The 19,151-nt window shown below is 35.6% G+C and overlaps 1 protein-coding gene across 3 annotated transcripts; it reads right to left on the bottom strand.

Annotated features, from left to right (window-relative positions):
* Nucleotides 1-49: 49 nt before the first annotated feature.
* Nucleotides 50-18,210, bottom strand: LOC141838342 (alpha-glucan water dikinase, chloroplastic-like). 3 transcript variants are annotated; one of them, XM_074725787.1, is made up of 34 exons: nt 17,993-18,210; nt 16,903-17,199; nt 16,328-16,369; nt 16,144-16,253; nt 15,972-16,050; nt 15,784-15,875; nt 15,480-15,657; nt 12,494-12,730; nt 12,013-12,348; nt 11,807-11,914; nt 11,612-11,710; nt 9,731-9,859; nt 9,534-9,622; nt 8,694-8,828; nt 8,052-8,214; nt 7,886-7,975; nt 7,633-7,818; nt 7,322-7,384; nt 7,183-7,245; nt 7,043-7,102; nt 6,706-6,858; nt 6,526-6,609; nt 5,428-5,604; nt 5,247-5,353; nt 4,291-4,504; nt 4,115-4,218; nt 3,864-4,002; nt 3,551-3,676; nt 2,826-2,936; nt 1,898-1,996; nt 1,131-1,304; nt 964-1,056; nt 743-858; nt 50-647 (listed from the first exon to the last, which is right to left on the bottom strand). In XM_074725787.1, the coding sequence occupies exons 2-34, from the start codon at nt 17,179-17,181 to the stop codon at nt 443-445; spliced, it is 4,440 nt and encodes a 1,479-aa protein (XP_074581888.1). In that variant the 5' UTR covers nt 17,182-17,199; nt 17,993-18,210; the 3' UTR covers nt 50-442. The 3 variants fall into 3 exon arrangements, with proteins under 3 accessions (XP_074581888.1, XP_074581887.1, XP_074581889.1); XM_074725786.1 differs by having other exon boundaries at nt 16,903-17,185; XM_074725788.1 differs by having other exon boundaries at nt 16,903-17,120; nt 17,993-18,208.
* Nucleotides 18,211-19,151: the final 941 nt, after the last annotated feature.

The raw sequence follows: 19,151 nt of genomic DNA, 5'->3' as shown, positions 1-19,151 counted from the left end.
TTTTATTAACATGTCACAGATAAATAACAAGATCATACAAGATTGACAATTAATAGTACGAAATGCAAATTTGATGGTATTTTAAAAAAAATATCCTCTGTGTACGTATTTGCTACATTTCATATTTAATTTTTTTTTAATTTCGATAATAGCTGCACCAATTACAAGCAACCAAAAATTTGAATAATATTCCAGTGATACAGTCCATATATCATATTCAAGGAGATAATGGAGACTATGGGGCCCATCAGACATGGCTGTTTGCACATACAGAATCTTGAGCCTCACGCGAAAGAGGACCCCTTGTTGCAAATTGATCGTGGCTGCCATTTGAATTATTGTATTCAACTTGCCCGTATAATTGGTGAAATGTAGAAATTATTCTTGTACTTATGGTCCTTTGGATAAATACAAAGAGTGAAGCAGCTTTGAACCTAAAGGATCACATCTGTGGTCTTGTTTGGACGACGAAGATTTTACCATCCTTTACAACACCTTCAATGTCCTGTGGAGAGCCATAGAGCTCCTCGATCGCATAACCTGCTCGAGCAATGCTGGAGAGCAGTGAATTACGGAAGTTCTTATCCATGATTAATGGGTCAGCTACATAGTCGAGCACCACTTTCTCTTCCTCATCCATGGGCACACTGAAGTGTTGGATAAACAGTGACATGGTAAACAAAACCAAATAAGTTTGTCGACACCAACACGAAGCTGGGAGTGGATGAGAAAATGAACTAACCTGTCATACAGACCAGCACCTGCATAACCTTCTAAATCTTCACCATTAGAATCAGATCTGAAGATAATTGATCGTTTGATGAATAGGCCAATAGGCTTGCTTGGGAAACCAAGTACCTAAAATAGACAGTCTATGAGATACTTGAATGTCGCATGGTATGACAAACGATGATGCAGGTGAGAGATTGACTTTAATGCTAATCCAATTGCAGAAGTATATACCTTTGGTGAGTTCAGATTGTTCTTATTACAGACGAAGCTCAATGCCCGGCCTGGATAGGCTCCAACAAGAGTTTCTCCGAGTCCTTTCACCACCTTTGAAAGCAAATCAAGGGAGAATGCCTTAGCTCATGGAATTTAGGTAAAAGCATAGTAATTTTTATGCATACCTCGGCATATATTTCAGATGAGTCTCCAGATGATGGGTTTGTAGTGTGGATGACAAATGCATAATCAGCACTAATGATTTCTTGAACCAAGACAGCCATGCACAAATAGTCATGATCCAACTTGACTTTCCTTGTGCTGAAATATGCTCTCTCATTCCACTTTGAAGCCCAAACCTTGATGAACCAAAGTGTTTAGAGTTTTTTTTTCAATGCCACTCCATGAGAATTATGAAATTGTTGCACTAGAATTATCATATTAGCACAATAAACTGTTCGCTATTTCCAGTAGCTTAGCTTTGTAATTCACTTGGATGAAAATTTCAAATTATTCAATAACTGATAAATTGCACATTCCGTTTAGTGTTCATGGGTAATAGCAAAACCAAAAGATTCAGAGCACTGAATGGATAGGTAATACCATCAATGTACAACAAAAAAAGCAAAGCTTAAAGTGATTTGGCCTTCAAGAAATGGCAATTCTTTGGACAGGATGCACATAAAATTATGTCCAAGTCCAAATATTTTAACTCTAATTGACCAATAAAAGGAAAAGGAAAAGGAAATCATTGTAAGTTTTTGTGAAGAACCTACTCAATGGATGCTAGAGAATCACTTAATAGTGCCCATGTCATTGCAGAAGCCTGGGTTTCAAGAGATTTAAGTATTTGTATTCTTGTTAAACCCACTATGGATAACAAAAAACTTTTTAATGCTTTAAACTAAATATTTGTAAAATATTCAAATTCAGATCAAGAAAGTTTTCTTACTCTTTTTATTGCCATCCAAGCAAGTTCCCACCGATCTTCACCCTCATCACCAGGCCATGGCATTCCTGACGCCTGCATTTTTCCCTTTAGCTCTTGTACCTGAAGCAGAATCATGGACGATTGTTCCATTGTCATTGTTCAAGGAAGCAGTATTTATCAACAATAGGTTGAATAAATAGAAATGCCGAAACCTAAAAAGACAGCTAGTGGATTCAGTGTGAAATCAGGTGTTAATAAATAAGCAGCAACGGTGTCTGGTGACAAATCATTCTGTAGATATTTAAAAATTAAACCCAGTATCATTGTTTAACACCTGTCAGAGGTTTAATATCGCAGCACACCACCCTTGCGATGCATTTTCTGTATTGTAAACTAAAAGCAACTTTTCATGTTTTCATGTAACTAGTTTTTTAGTAGTTCAAAAATAATAGATATACTAATTTTACAAATCGTTTTAATTATATGACTACATAATACATATTCAAAATTATCCAGAAAATTATTAAATCAAACTTCATCTTGTAATCTTTATGACTACATAATACATATACATATATATGACTACATAATACACATACATATATATCAAACGAATTGACACAACACTTTGAATCCTTAAAGGTTATTGATTTATTTTACAGGAGAATAATTAGTTTTCACTACACCTTTGTCCATTAGGGAAATAATTAATCCAAAGGGATGTTATAATCTTTATGTGTGTTTTAACCTATTCACCATTGGCAAAGTAAGAACATAATCATAAACTAATTGAAGAATTATCGCATGTTTTTTATCCATTTATGCCATAATTATCCTATCTTCTGTGACATTGAATAAGCTTTATTTAATAACCAAACTTAACCTTTTGACAAGAAAGCATATTTTAAACAAATATATTGCAAAAACCATGCATAGTGATTAGTTTTACCAACTCAATTGGAGATGCTAGCTGCAAGATCATCTTTCTTATGTCGAGAAGTGCATTGAATTCTCCGATAGCCAACTTCTCTTTCAGTGACTGCAGCTGGCTGGCAATTTCCTGCATTGTGAAGTAGCACATGAGGATTTTGTGAATTAATTGGCAATCTCGCAAGAGAAAAGAAACAGCCATGGGCATAAATAACTTTGTTGAAACATGAATAAATGAAATAATAGACAGGAAGTCTACTAATAGACAACTATAAAGTCTAGTTTCTTAATATATAACATAATTTACTAGGTTTGCTAAATCTACTCAAAATACAATTAATAATGATATTATACAACTAAATAAAGAATCCAACATTTAATAAAAATTCTAGATAATAAATAATTAAATCACCAAGATAAGTAGCACCACCATGGCCAAACAGGTAGGAGTTCTAGACTAGGTTGTATTTCTCCATCTGGATTGAGACAAAAAAAAAAGTTTCCGACCATATTGGCAAGAATATGAGCTTTTCCTTTGGATAACGGAAAAGTATAGGCTTTCAAATCCCAAATAGTTGTGCATTTTTTTTCCATATGAACATATCCATATATGATTGCCCAACTAAGAACACACACAAACACACACAATGGGCTACAGGAGATCCTGATCGTGCAATAAAAAACAATTAAAATGAAAATACATGACTAAATGATAGAGCTGATATGCTTAAACGTAACAAGCACCTTGTTTATGTCATTTGACAGAACTTCCTCAAAAACTCCAAATGGTAGAGCGACTGATGTGGGAATGCCCACCCATGAAGGAACCTTTCCTTTTAGAAACGAGATATTCCGTGATTTAGCACCAACCTAGAGGTATAAAATACAATTACAACTTGTTGAATGAATAAAATACAAGGGTTTTTTTTAAAGTAGCAAATGATGTCAAACATTTAAGGTGATTTCTAGTTTCACCTTGTAAATCTTACTAATAGGAACAACAGTGAGTTTGATAAAACAAGAACAAAAAATGATAAATATGTATTTTAGAACAAACCATTTCATTGGTAAATTCTTCAGCTGATATGGTGTACTTGCCGCTGAAGTGCTTCCGAACCAATGTCACAGATGGCAGTGATTGCTCATCTCCAGCTTGAACTGGACCCACATCTTCAGGTTCAGTTTTTTCTATTTCACTAAATGAGGCAAACAGACAACATTGATTATAGTATTAAGGAAGTCATGTATTTCTAGTACTTCACAAGAGGTTCACAAAATTTAATTGTTTTATTGTCTTTGAACGATTACCTATATACAATATCATCAGACGTGGGCTTTAGATGAAAGAGCTTTCCTGCATTTCTCCGAAACTCATCCAGGATATTGTCATCAAAGCAGGTAGCGAAGCATACCTGCATGGTGGTAATCTAATCATGAAAATTCATTCTGAATGAACAACCAAAGCATTAGTATGAAATCAGGACCTTGCTGTTTCTAGCTCGCACAGAGACATGAGATAGAACATCTGGCATATCAGGTGTTAGAACAGCAACTGTGCCATCTGGTATTTCCTCTTCTCCCCTTACATGTTTTGCAACCAAAATTGTTGATTGTGTATATGATTTATTCTGGACAGCAAGCAATTCGTCTACAATTTCAACATATCCAGCAACTTCAACAGGGCTTATGACCTGCCAGCTGTTCCAACCAGCTAAAAATTATGGAATTGAAATAAAAAAGAAAGAACCTAAAAGGCATCAAAGTACATGCTTAGAAATGATTAGCTCACTTATGATATTATAGTTGAACTTTAAATGACCGGACAACTCTCATATTATCATGGAATGAAATCTCGAGTCATTTCGTCCGATACAGGCGAAACTGACATAATCAAGCCTCCAATGTCGGCGCACCCTAGGCCCCACAGAGGCATCGTCAGGCCCTCACGACTCATCCGGAGGGGTCTCCGCTGCCGTGCGACTCTTCCGGAGGCTTCGCCAGGCCCGCGCGATGCCTCTGAAGGCATCACCAAACTCACGTGACACCTCTAGTTGCAGCAGCTGGGACATGTCCCACAAGCATGGAATGGAGGTGTCACGTGGGTGCGAAACGATGGTAGCAAGTTGAACTTAAGTTTTATTAAATTAATAATTTTAATAACTCTCAAATTGAGATAATTTAAATAGATTTAATTAAAACCTAATAAAATTATCTCATTGATTTTATATATTTTTTATTTTTATTTTTAACTATTTAGATTAAATTTTTTATTTTTAATTGATATATTTTATATCTTAAAAAATATCAAAACTATATCAGTATGGCATAATATAGTACCGAAACTGTATCGTTCCGGTCCGGGACCAAAATCTTAGTACGGATCGAGATTTTAAACCTTGCATATTACTACATAAAAATAACTATGAAACTTTTGAACAACCTTCCCAAATGTGCAACTTTCCGAAGAAGTGGGTCAAGTCGCTGAAGAAGTGCAGATAAAGAAGCTGCTGATCCAGCACGTATGATTTCTTCTGTGAATATGCTTACCTGTAGAGGTAGGTCCTTGTTACGGTAATTTATCATAGTGAATATTTCAATGAATCTCCAAGTAATTTGCATACCGCCCCTGCATCAACATCAAGCAATGATCCAAGGTATTCAGCTGAAGGTTGCAAAATTTGATGGTAGTATTCTGCCTTGCTTGATAGAGCCAGACGGGTTCTGTCAAGAAATGACTTAGCAAATAGTGCCCACTGATCATCTTTTTGCTTACACATCTCCATCGAATGTTTCCATCCCTTCAAAAGCAATACATGATTACAGTAACATAATGCTGGATCCAAGGAAAAAATAGATTCTTGGTTGAATACATAAGCTCACTCTTGGAAATAACTGGCAGCTGGAATGACTAGTGCATAGCATATACATCTACAATAACAACAAATCACTGTGTCCCAACTATTAGGGATCAACTACCAAATCATGGTGAATATTATCTCACCATTGTATGTCATGTCAGTACCATTCAGATTATTTAAATTAGTTTATATTACATTATCTCAGAGACTTAGACCTTCCATTATAGTGACTTGTCTTAACTACTAAAATCTATCAATTATGTTGGAATCAATTTTACATTTTCCTTCCATGAACAATCATTGGAACTACATTATAGTAACCATGTTATTCTCTATTTCCTAATAAACCACACGCTCATCTCAACATTCTTAAAATAAAAGGCTAATCATTTGGTTATGCAAAATTCCAAAAGACATAATTATAGCTCCAAATCTCTCCATTTATCCTTTGTCTCCATCGTTTCATAAATATCTAAAATTAACCATAATGAATAATCTATTGCGATATTATAAGTTTGTAAAATGTTAATTGTGATGGAAAAACAGGCATCTCCATTTGATGTAATTTCCATGAGTAATACAGAAAGAACTAAGACCTTATGAACTTAAAGGAGACAATATGTACTACGTGGAGGATAATAGTCAAGAACTTAGAAATTAATCATCAGAAAAAAGTTAGCCATCTGATGTTTTAATTAATCAGATCTTTTCAAAAATTAAAGCATTATTGATGATTGGGAATTTGTTCATCAAGAGGAATAATAAATCATTGCATACAATTTAATGCTCACCATACAATATATAAATACCGGTCAGTGAAGATGTAAACTGAAACAACAGGGCTTTAAATTAGATAATCACCTTCAAGCAATATATGAGGTCCTCATTATCATCTGTAGACAATGCAAGATTCTCAAGCAGCAGCATAATAAGGTAAATAAGTTTCTGGCATTGAAGCAATGACTATCAGCATAGAGTCATCTAAAAGATATTACAGATAAACAACTACAATGCAAGAAAAAACTGAGAAGTATTGAAGACCTCTGGCTCCGCATTACTCAATTCCTCATATCCTCTCTCAACAGCTGTCCTGACAGTAGAATCAAGGGCGATATCCAAAAAAATAAGATCCTTCAGCCGTTCATGAGAGCTAAGAAGCAATGGTCTAAGTTCCACTCGTGCCTCCAGCAACCCCTGAAAGAACCAAACTCTGGAATCAGTATACACTAGCCATACTGCTTTGTGTCAAGATTGTGAACACATTCAGAAAAAAATGAAAGTCACAAGAATTGACCAAAGGATTAAAATAATAAAATACTAAATATCCTACAATGCACTACACATGGAATGAAAATAACTTGGACAATGTGCAGCTTACCTCTATCAAAGGCTCCACATTTTTATCTTCAACATGTTTTAGAATGAATTTCATTAGACCCTGATCAATCAAATATATAACTTTCATTTCAAAGAGGAAATAATTCAGTGATTGATAAAAAAGACAGAGAAGGTAATTACAGGGAATCCAGATGGCAATCCCCCTATCGGGTTTATTTGAACGCCAACCATAAAGCCTTGACGCTGAATGACAAAATAAAATAATAGAAAGGATTATAAATAAGAAAATCCAACCAGAAGTATCTAATGAGACAATTACCTCAGATTTGTAACCCATACACGTAGCAATGGCAGACTCGAGATCTGCACCAGAGTGAACTGCCTATAGAAAAGCAAAGGGAAGTGAGAACAAGAAATTCAATTGGAAAGCAAAGTCAAGAGAAAAAAGACTTTGAGTCTAACTCAGGTTCTGGTACTAGTGAGCAGTTTCACCCATATCAGCGTTAGTTTAATTTTCCAAACAATAAAGCAAGAAACAATAATATATGATTTCCTTATATTCCACATAAACTTTAAATTTGATTGAGAATGACTGTCTTATAAAGTGCATTTAAGCATTAAAGCATACACCTTCAACGTCCTCATGTAGTTTCCTAGATCACGTAAAAGACCCTCTTTCTGATCTCTCCTGAAACTTGGTTCAGAATGAATAGCACGATCATAGCTCAACAAACGTTCCTTGGTTATTCCATTTTTATTCAAACTGTCCCAGTACACACTGATGTCAAAATCACTTTTAACATAATCAATCAGTGCCTGGAAAAAAAAGAAGATTTCAGATTGTTAATTTATAAAACAATTCAGAGTTATATATACCAAATACCTGGCATATCACAACATCATCTGGGCTAGTGTTGTTATGTAGCTTCTGATGCCATTCCTCCATCATTCCTCCCTTGCAGTCATTGTTTCTCTAAAACAAAATAATAACAGTCATCACACGTTCTCAAAGAATATGGAAGATACCAAGTTCAACTAAACTAACGTACCTGTATAACTAATATTTCATCTCGGATACGCTGACCAACATCACCTTCACCACCCCTACCAACAGTAGCCATGATCATCCTCAAGATTTCTCTATACTGGGGGGAGTCTTTATATATGTCCTGAAGAAGATCTGTGAGCCTATCCTGAGCTTTACTAATCTCACTGCAAGAAAAATGTAGTTTTACGAATGTCAAAGCATTACATTCATGTTTGTTAAATAACTTTTTCATAAATAAAAGTTGGGATTGTGAAAAAGCTTATTGAAAAGGAAAGATTAATAGATCCCTATTAGTTTTAGCTTAGATATTCATGAAATGGTATTGCTATATACTAGAGCGGCTCACTGAAGAGTGAGTGGAAGACAGAGGAGATGACATGAATAATTTATTTCTTATCTGCAAAATTATAAGGTTCCATTGACGGATGTCAGTAGTTGAATCCTAAATATGCATGGATTATAGCCAATTCATAGACCATGTTCTAAATCTTTGTAGTTCCTAAATACTTTATTTTTTCTTTTGCGAGATCTTAATGACACTACTCGCTAAGATTTTCCTTCCTTTGGAGACCCAAATGGGATTTTCATGATTAAAAAAAACTAAAGCAACAATCTCATTATAGTGGAGAGGATATAATGATACCGTGGCTTGACATTGTAGTTTTTATTCCAAATGAGTTGTCTCATTGCCATGAATCTCATCCAAACAAGAATGCCAACAAGCCCTAGATGGCCAGAGCCTCTAGCTTGCTCAGTGAGATCTGCTGCAATACTAAACCTGTAACAGACAAGAAATAGCCAGTTCAGTCAACAAACATCAGATGATTCATGAGAAAGTAACTAGATAAACAAGAAACCTATTCGTTTTAATATTTCATCTCTTTCAGTGACTGATAGATGAAATAAAGGATTAATCATGGGAAGAAAATATTCTTTTTAATATTTCTACCACTACCATTTGTTGGCGCTTCTTCTCTTTCCTTTCTCTATCTTTTTAGTGTTTTATTTAATCCCCATGCTGACAAGCTGAATCAAAGGATGCAATATATGCATAAAATCTTCCTGTGTTGATCGGTTTGAGATAGTAATGGGCGAGACAGGTCCTATCTCAGTCGGAACCACTAAAATTGTGTTTGTACAGGTGGCACAATAACATTTTCCCATGCAGAGAATATTAGTATTCACCAGCATTTGGAATGATACATTTCAGCATTGGTTGACCAATATTGATTGGCACTTAAAACAATGGGAAATGAGAAGATAATATGGTAGAGTTAAATCTATACATGGTTTGATCATTTGTAGTAACAATTTTATGTTTCCAAAAGCATTATTTCTTAAAGGAGAATTTTGTGGCGTGTGATATAGCAAGATAGATCAACAGCTTTAAGAGTAGATGTCTAATATCCTTAGATACTTTATTTATTTACACGAGATACTGACAAATGACAGAACTTAATTGACAAATATTCAGAGAATGAACCTGTGCATAAAAGATTTTTGAGCCTCGGTCTCCAGGTCAGCAATCTTGTCAAGCAATGATTTTGCAATGCCGCTTCCATCACCAGGAGCCTTCAATTTGCATGGAAGTAATAATTTCATTATGAAAATTACCAAACTATAAACATAAAAGCTTTTGCCACTAATGCAATTAGATAAATGTCAAAGGTAGACAAAAACCTTCCTAATACTTCTATCGTCCAACTCAATGTAAAAGTCCAAACCACTATTCTTTATCCATTTATCGTCTGAACGAAGAACGAAGGGAATTCCAGCATAATCACCCCCATCAATCTCTATTTGAATGGCCTGTTGATGAATACATCTTTAGACAAAAGATTGTGATCAAAGAATCTATAGATTAACAACCCAGGATAGAAATCATCAATAGATTAGAGTATATCGTCTTGATCAATTAGCATTCAAATGGTATATATTTAGTTGAAAGGGATAAGATAGTGTACTACTGTTACAAAAGAACTATATTCCTATATTTAGAACTCAACTAGTTGCATAAAGCCATGGATGAAAAAAGATCTTATAAGAAGAAATTGATGACATCTTCAAAACATATATCTTTTAAAGACAAATTTGTTGATGATCTTTCCTCAAATCGAAGAATGAAGATACAACACAATCCTGAAGTTTGCAAGGATGGCAACATGTGACGGTTGCAAAGTAAAATAGATAGAGACTAAGTAAAGGCCAATATTACATCAAGAGTCAAGGATGTTAGAGGGACTTTTGTAAAATTCTAACATCTACTTAAGAGATATCCCTTTGCAAGGCCCGTCTTAAGGAGTGGAAAGGGTCGCCAATCTCCCTGCCTCCTTAGTCTAAACCATAAAATCCCCTTTGCAGGTCCCCTTCTCCATCACATTACCATAAATCCCCTTTGTAGGTCCCTTCTCCAGCAAGTTTCTCTCTCATCTGCCCCCTATTGCATTTTTCTGCCAGAATTCACAGAAGCAGGATTGCAGCTGCAAAGGGTTGCTTATTCTTCCTTTCAGCACCCAAAACAGGAAAGTCTCAGCCCTTTTCTGCCTGTTTACTCAGTGCAGATAAAGGAAAGGACTGATTGCACAAAAATTGAGTCAATATCCCTCGTTTACTCAACTTAAAAATGATCAGGCACCCACATTTACTTAATTTAAAAATGATCTGGCAAACGGATTCTGAATCCGTCCACAGATCATTTGTTCCATATTTTTTTCATCCGCTTGAAATTGAGCGGAACAGGGTTTCCATCCTCCTCACAGCAACTAGCCAATGAGCTCAATGAACTCGCAACAGGAAAGTCATGACCGCGAGTGTCTGATTGCAAGTCTTGCCATGAGTCATGGCCTGGTCGCGAATTGCAGCTGAGAGTTGCGGTTTGCAGCCAGGCCGCGGCTGCCACAAGCTCACAACCAAGCCGCAAATTGGGCTGCAGCAGCCACCATCTCGCAGCCAGGCCATGAATCAAGCCGCAACAACTAGGAGTTATGTGGTCATATCAAACTCAATGGCGATGGAGAGAGAGGAGACTGTGTGGTCATATCAAACTCAATGGCCTCTCCCTAAGGGATTTGACGAACCCTAATCCTAGGAAAGAATTTCACTATAATACCAAGTTGAGAGGGATGGAGTGTGTTATTGTCAAAGTGAACTATAACATGCTATTAATAGGATTCAATATAATGACTTGTAAATAACATACCTAATGTGGGTCTTAAACCGACAACATAATGACTTTAACAACTCTTAGCATATGTGATAGTTCAGACAAAATTGGGTCGATTCCTAATGGGTGCAGAATGTCTCGTTGATTGCCTCACCCACTCATGCAGTGGGCCACTGGGCCAAGGCGAAGCCCCTGTGATTTACCTCTCTTCCAGATCACTTGAGGCAATATTGGAGGGCGCCTAAGGTGAGGGTATCACCTTTTGCCACAATAGTTCAGGCAAAATTGCACGGTTAGCCATTAGGTAGACTATTATACATGTGGGTCTCTGTGTACTGAATTAACCAAATTCAATATTTTGCACAATCTCACATATTCCAAATTAAAAGTTATCATACCTGATAATACTGATCTACCATTAAACCCTTAGTAAAAGGGGTTTCACAAGACTCTTCTAGCAATACTGAACCTGGAGGAATAGAACTTGTAGGGGGTACCTGGAGATAACAGCATCTTGTGAGTGTAAAACATGTTTATTAACCGGACTTCATATTTGATGCTGAGGAACAAAAATTTCCAGGTTAAAAATTTACCATCCACTCTCTTGATTTCCTTGATAATCCCCAGTGTAAAATAAGTGGTTCACTTTGATCTGTAGCCAAATAAACTTTTGTCCTTTCAAAAGGTTTGGTTACTAGTACCTTGAGGCAACATCATTATTTAGATTAAATCAAGTAAGCATAGTATAATGTGATATAGTATGGAATATCAGAAAAAGAAAAAAGAAAAAAAATCAAACCAGAAGATTCTTATTATCCAGCTTATAGATTTTCTGATGCAGAACTGATTCACCATCCTGCTCATGTATAGACTTAGCCAAGAGTTCTAGCACTGTAGGAGTGACTATTTGAGAAGATTTTTCATCTAGAGTTTCTGCAACTTTTTTATTCAAAATTTCCATGATGTCCCTTTCCTTCCGCTGAATTCTTTTGTTGCTGAAATACTTTTCAACCTTCAGTTGCTTCAAAACTTTAGTTGATATATCCCCCTTCATGATCTTTTCCCGTAGTTCAGCCAGAGAAGTACCTTTATCAAACTCAAGCTGCAGCTCTTTCCTTGCTTCCTCAAACTCCATCTGTTCAATAACCAGTCAACATTCAACATTACAAGAAATGGATATAAATGCATTTCATGCTAATTGAGTTTTTTTTATCTCCTTTCACTGATAATAAGTGATGGAGAAGAAATAGATTCTTAAGATGCATAGAAAGAAACATCACAAGTTGCTTCTCTGGAGGGTAGTTTGGTTTCCCAGCTTTCTCCCATCGGATGAATGCTTGTATTTGCACAAGATCATCTGAGATCCCACCTTTGTGACTTTGTACTCTGTGGGTTTTCTCTTCTCTACTTCCAGATTTGACTTCTGGTTTCTCTGTCAACTTGGATCGAAGCTCCTCTACAGGCATACCTCTACTTATTTCTTCTATCAGCTCCATTCTAGCTGCTTCATACTCCTCCTGAAAAACACTTTGCTCTACTATCAGAAAATATTAAAAATTAATGATAAAAATTCTTGTAGATAAACAGTTCTAGAAAGCATTTACAAGATAGGAATCAATGAAGATAACTGAAATGTTCCATGCAAAGGTGCTACCTCAAACAAAAATGTTGTCTAAAGCAATACGATATATGATATGTACAAAACTGATGCAATGGGGTAAACTATTACGGTTATTCTGAAGGCAGTTCCTTCTAATATAAATTCCTATTGTTTTTTTTTTACATTAACACTGCTCAAATTGATATATTAACAATTGAACCCATTCTATTGTCATTAACACTCCTCTACTCTCCCTCAAGCTCATTTAAACAATAGTAGACCCTTAATTTGTCAAGAGTATAAGATATTAGCTGCGGACTGTAACTCAATACTCGATCACGCTACAACAATTTGCTTCTTGCTCTTCCAACATATCAGGTTGTCTAGCCTCCGATAAAAACACAATATTCCTTGTGAGCCTCTGTAGACCAAATTGAAATGTTTAATTGTTCAGTTTACTAGTTCGGTTTTAGGCTGGAAATTAGTCAATCTTTTTAGCTTCGTTTTAATTTCAGTTCTATGTCCTAGTGAATCTGATAAAACCAATTAGTAATTATATAAATATATATTTTAACTTATATTAAACCTAATTAATTGTAATAATTCCTGTATATTATTAGTGTATATTCTTTTTATTGTTTAGATGATTAGTAGTCACTATAATGATTAGCGTCTACTAATTAAACACTATATTATTTAGTAGCTTCGTAATTGGTATGTACTTGGTTTGTTATTATATTTTTTAATTCAAATTTTCGATTTAAACCGAACCAAATCAAAACTAAACTGAAATTCAAGCAAAATTGTCTCGGTTTGGCTAGATTTTCCAAAGTTAGAAAAACAGTTTGCATCAACATACCTCACCAAACATAGATTTGCCAGCCTAAGGATTCAACGTAGCCTCAATCAAGCCTGGAACACGTTGCAAAAGGTTCATTGACCTCAAAGAAGCCATCCAATTGATGTTATGTAATCTTGTTTTGTTTCATGATCTCGTCAACTAGTGGAAAGAGAAGTAACATTTGTGTTGACAGACACAAATGAGATCTTAATCCATGATTCTATCTCTTTTTTTTCTGGCACTACTCAAAGACAAGCTAGGGTTGAGAAGATAAAGACATTACATTTTCATGTTACAATAGAGCTAGTACTTTTTTCCTTCAAGCAAGTCTATGGTAAGTTATAAACGAATTTTCCAACAAACAAATCACCAACAGGCAGTATGACTCAATTGAAGGCTCTATTGGTGGCTAAGTGATATGCTTAGATCTCTATGATTACCTAGATACCTTTTCACCTTTAACAAATATTGCTTCAGTTTGAGTGTTCCTTTGGCAACTTTATTTTAGTAGCCTATTCACCAATTAAATATAAAAATGTTTTCCTCAACGGTGACAACCTCTAAGCTTTTGCTTATGGAAAGAGTTGTTTAATATGAAAACAAAAATGTCTTTATATAATCTAAAACAATTCACTAGAGCATGGTTTGAAAAATTCAATTATGCTGTCTCCCATTTCAGCATAATCAAAAGTGTCTCATATCACTAAAATATTACATTATATCACTCCATATGTGAAGTGGGTTCTCTTTAGTATCTATGTGGATCATATCATTATGAGTAGTGATGATGACTTTGAAGAGATCACAAGGTTCAATATTTCATCATCGCTTTCAAACAAAGATTTTGGGCAAGATGAGATATTTTTTAGCATTGAGGTGACCTACTCCAGGGAAGACATTTATTTATCCCAACGAAAATATCTACATGATATGCTTGGGGAAATTGATATGTCGTGAATTAAGCTACTTGTTATCAGTTGATCTTGTCAAATTGATATCGGACCAGAAGCATAGGGTTATGATCCTAGCCATATGTGAGTTTATCTAGTTCAAGTAATTGATAACTAAGTTGGGCATGCTCCTAAGGAGCTTATAAAGTTGTGTTATGGCAAGCAAATTGTCATATACATAAATTTTAATTCAATGTTCTATGAGTGAATAAATCACATTAGAGATTGATTGTTACTTTTTCACAAAAATCCCCAAGTTTTATGAAACTGTTACATTATTTGTACCTGGAATGAGGGATTTGCTAACTCCTTTGAGAGGTCTTAGGGTTATTGAGTATACTAGTAATAAGTTGATTTTCATGATATCTTTAAACCAACAAGAGAGTGTTAGGGACTTAAATATAGATACTAGGAACTTATTTTTGAATTAACAAATATTAGAGGGATCAAAAATATATTACAATTTCGAATTAGATAAATGTAGAGGGAGCTATTTGGAATGAAAGTCATAACAATTTGTTCTTGTTAACCATTGCAATGGCGACAAATGGATCAAAAAGCAAATATCTCATTCAGCGTATACAACAAAATATTCACATAAAAACTTTATCTAAATCACAAAAAATAATTACCAAGTACATTAACAGTGTAAAGTGTAAAGAAGTCATTTGTTGATACATGAGTGACACTCTTTGTAATTATTAGGATTTCAACTTTTTTGTCTTTCTCAACAAAATATTCATTATTTTATTTCATCATTGTGTGCTCATAGAGAGTTTTTATCAACATGTTACTGTATTATCCAATGAAATTGGCCCTCAATCATTTTCCGTAAAAAGAAGGTCAATAGTAATAGCCAGATAAGCTACACTTGCCTTTTCTTGATCAGGTGTATATGTCTGCCTACCCTTTCTTTCCCACCTAAGAAAGGCTTGAATCTGCACAAGGTCTTCAGGTACAATGATATTTGGATTTCCAGAGACTGAAACATGTTGATTTTGATAGCCTTGTTTCAACAAATGAACTTGAAAATTCTGGCCATTATGTTTGTACCTATGCAAAATAACTATGTATCATAAGCATGCCAAATTTAGTATAAACAATAATATAATCCTCTTCAGGGCTCCAACTATTTAGGGTCAGCCAAATTAAGTATAAACAATAAATGTATAAGCTCACCATTTGTTTTCTGCCTCATCCAGTATAAGAAACTCAACTATTTCTATTTCAGGATCATCAATCTCTAATCTCAGTGAACAAGTCGAGCCAACCTAAAGGAAAAAAATCATCACAATTAATTGTAGTGGAAGTGAATTGGAATTTTATAAGTATCAAATTGATGACTATATACAATTTTTGGATCATACTTTAGTAAAAGGAGTTCTGAGAGCTTGATTTTTGTATACTTTTGTTCCTTCAGGATAATGAGAAGGAAGAGACCATTCTCTGCCAATTATATAGTTAGTGGTTTGTGGGAAGCAATAAGATCCAAATCAATTTTCATTGAATAAAGACAAACAGCGACAGGTCTCTCCTTACCTTCTTGTTTGGAGAATTACACCCCAATGAAGCACCAAGGAACCACTGACATTGGTTACTTGAAAATCAATTTGCATAGGAGACTCAGATGTGGGCTTACAAATAGTAACCTGTATGCATAACAGAATCAGCACACTTATACACTAATATTATACAAAAAAATATCCTGGTAAAAGATAAATACCTCCAATTCGGAATTGGTGTCCAGCTTGAATTTTCTAGCAAGCTGCTCAAAATGAGAACATGTCAGGAGATAAACACTTATATCCATTACCAGATGTGAAAATGTATACATGGTTTCCAATCTTCCACATAAAATTGGCATCGTATGTGGAATTGTTAAACACAAGAAGACTAGCTGGACAAAGTACAAACTGCTAGTTAAATATAAAATATACAATTTAGTCTATCGCATACCTATTCTTATGCCTATGTTTTACACAGAATTATTTATTTAAATAGAATTAGTCACTTAGATTTTTTATATTGTGTATATGCATAATGTAATTATTCTTTATTTGCTGCATTACAATCTATATTTTGTTCCTACACAGTATAAAGCCACCTTTATAGATTAGGGTTCTCTAAAAGAGATATTCCCCTAAAAGGAAGGGCGGCTGCCTTCCCCTATCATTCTCTCATCTTCTCTTTTTTTGTATTCTCTTACCTAGTCATTTGAAAGCCTACAATAAGATAACAACCTGTGAAGGAAACAGCTAAAATATTCATATGTTGTCAAATACAATAAGAATAACTAACCTCTGAAGCAGGATCTGCTGCCAATAAAGCTTGAGGGCTCATGGTAACTGTTCTTAAATTTTTCTTTAATGGGTTTCCTTTTCCTGCATAGGGAGTCTTCCCCAGGAATCTACTTGAAAGGAAAGGTTTAAGAGATGGCACATCTTCTGCCTTTGATGCTGATGGAACAGTGCACAAAATGTTTCCAGAAGAACGTTGGCAAGCTGTATTATGGCGTTCTACAACAGAAGGCCGAAACAGAGCTTGCTGAGGTAAGGTATGTCCAACACAATTGTTCATTTTTCTGTTAATAGCACACTGACTCTTTAATTGTAATGGAAGTTCAGAATGAACTAGCACAAGCACATTCATAGAAAAAAAAATTACTAATAATAAGATAACAACCCTTTCAGAATAAAACAAAATGAGACAAAAATGATATCTTCAAATCCGGAACTGAAAGGAGTGCCAAGAGGGGAAAAACAATAAAGTTGTACTAAAGTTCTCTTTAAAATTTACCACCATTTATGTTATACAAAAAACCACAATCAGGGTCAATTAAAAGCTTCACTAAAACATTCTTTAATTACAAGGAAAAGTTTATGGATTTTCAGAATAAAGAGAGCTTTTATATTTTAAGTTTGCATGCATTGCACTCCCAGATATAGATCTGAAGTCATGTCCCTACATTCAAACTAAAACAAGCAATTAGTTCAGATAAAACAAGCAAAGAATAGATGAAGCAAGCTACGGCCCTACACCCGTTAAACGAATCGTCTGCATGTATGAAAAAAAGAAGTCAGATTCGGCAATTGGATCTACCAAATGGATGGGCTCCGAACAACAAAAACAACAAACGCACTTGAAATTACGAATCTGAACCAAAAAAAAAAAAGACAAAAGAAACTGACGGTGGCACAATTCGATCACGATGATACACATGGCTAGATGATGAACCTGGAGAGATCTTCACGCCCAGAAGAGCAAAAAGTACAGGATAAAAAATTACTTCGCATCCGAATTTCCTTCGCTTTCAGATTGATGAATGAGGCAGAGAGACAGCCCAACCATTTGCAGTAAAAAAAAAAAGCGCATATCGTTCAAAGACTACCTCTGCTTCAACTCGTAGGAAGATTTCTAACGGTATTTCACTGGAGGAGCGCAGAGGCAGAGGAAGGGAAACTGGAAACGCTCCTTGCTCGACTCCCGCCGGTCCTGAACCAACAAATCATGCGGCAGCCGAACACAAAAGAGACGAGAAAAAGAGCAAAGACGAGGAAGGTGCGAGAAGAGGTAGAGAGAGCTTGTTGTAGGGAGTGGAGCGGAGGCAAAGGAGGGAAGGAAAAAGATCAAGGCCGCGATCAAGCAGCACGTGAGTGGGAGGCGGAGTAGGCTACGCCAGTCTCGGCGTCGCTCGCGCGCACGCAAATGTGTTAACCGTGCAGATCACCCTCTCTAGTCTCGGACACGCGTCCGGCCAACGAGCGACTCGGGGCCTAAAAAAATCGCGAGCGATCGTAACGCGGCTGGATGCGTAAACGGCGATGGTGACGACGGGAAAGAGGCATGGGACGGTGATGGGCACGGAGTCCATGTGAATATCTTAGATATTTGTGAAGCCTGAGGGCGACACAACATGCACTGCTACTTGATTCCCAGTGAGTTCACTAAAATCACTCATATTGTTAACAATAAAAAAATTACAATGGATTACGATGCAATCTTTGTCCTCTTCTACAAGTCTATTGCATCATAACCATATCTCAGCTATATCTCAAAAATATATCCTCTTACTTTATATGATGAGAAGAAGTCTAAATTTATAGTGATCAATTATAATTTGTTGGAATAATGAATTTCATTTTTTGTTGTAATAAACTATGATCTTACTGTATGGCTTCTATGTTGATCGAGTATAGGACTCACCGGATGAACTCTTACCTAACCTCCACATGGGTAAACATTTGACAGATTAAAGAGAATCAAAGATCGCCGTTAAAGACATGAAATCCCTGTGTAAAGCCTGCCCTACCTGATTAACGTTGAATTTACAGACACACAATTGTTGTTCATTAGCCGACTAATTGCGTAGTGTCATTGAATTCTATCTTGTCATCAGTCTAATTCAGTAGGTTTGCTTTTAGCAAGAGGTCAGGAGAAGATAATTAGGTGACGATATATAAAACAAAGGCGATAGATTCGGAGGAGCTAAAGGACACATGTTGTAGAAAAAAGTAGAGAAGACACTTGCTCAACGTGTAAGCAATCGC

Source organism: Curcuma longa, chromosome 11 (assembly GCF_044706935.1).
Source record: "Curcuma longa cultivar G26 ecotype Majalengka, Jawa Barat chromosome 11, ITB_CL_G26_1.1, whole genome shotgun sequence".
NCBI classification, from domain to species: Eukaryota; Viridiplantae; Streptophyta; class Magnoliopsida; order Zingiberales; family Zingiberaceae; genus Curcuma; species Curcuma longa.
The sequence above is the reverse complement of the archived record's forward strand: the minus strand, read 5'-3'. Positions and strand labels throughout refer to the sequence as shown.

What these genes read in the sequence shown, in the direction of transcription:
- LOC141838342 (XM_074725787.1), bottom strand. Translation starts at nt 17,181, where the DNA reads ATGAACAATTGTGTTGGACATACCTTACCTCAGCAAGCTCTGTTTCGG. An exon ending in TGGATAATAAGAATCTTCTG is followed by an intron (nt 11,915 to 12,012) that starts GTTTGATTTTTT and finishes TGTTGCCTCAAG; the next exon opens with GTACTAGTAACCAAACCTTT. An exon ending in TGGTAGATCAGTATTATCAG is followed by an intron (nt 9,860 to 11,611) that starts GTATGATAACTT and finishes ATTCATCAACAG; the next exon opens with GCCATTCAAATAGAGATTGA.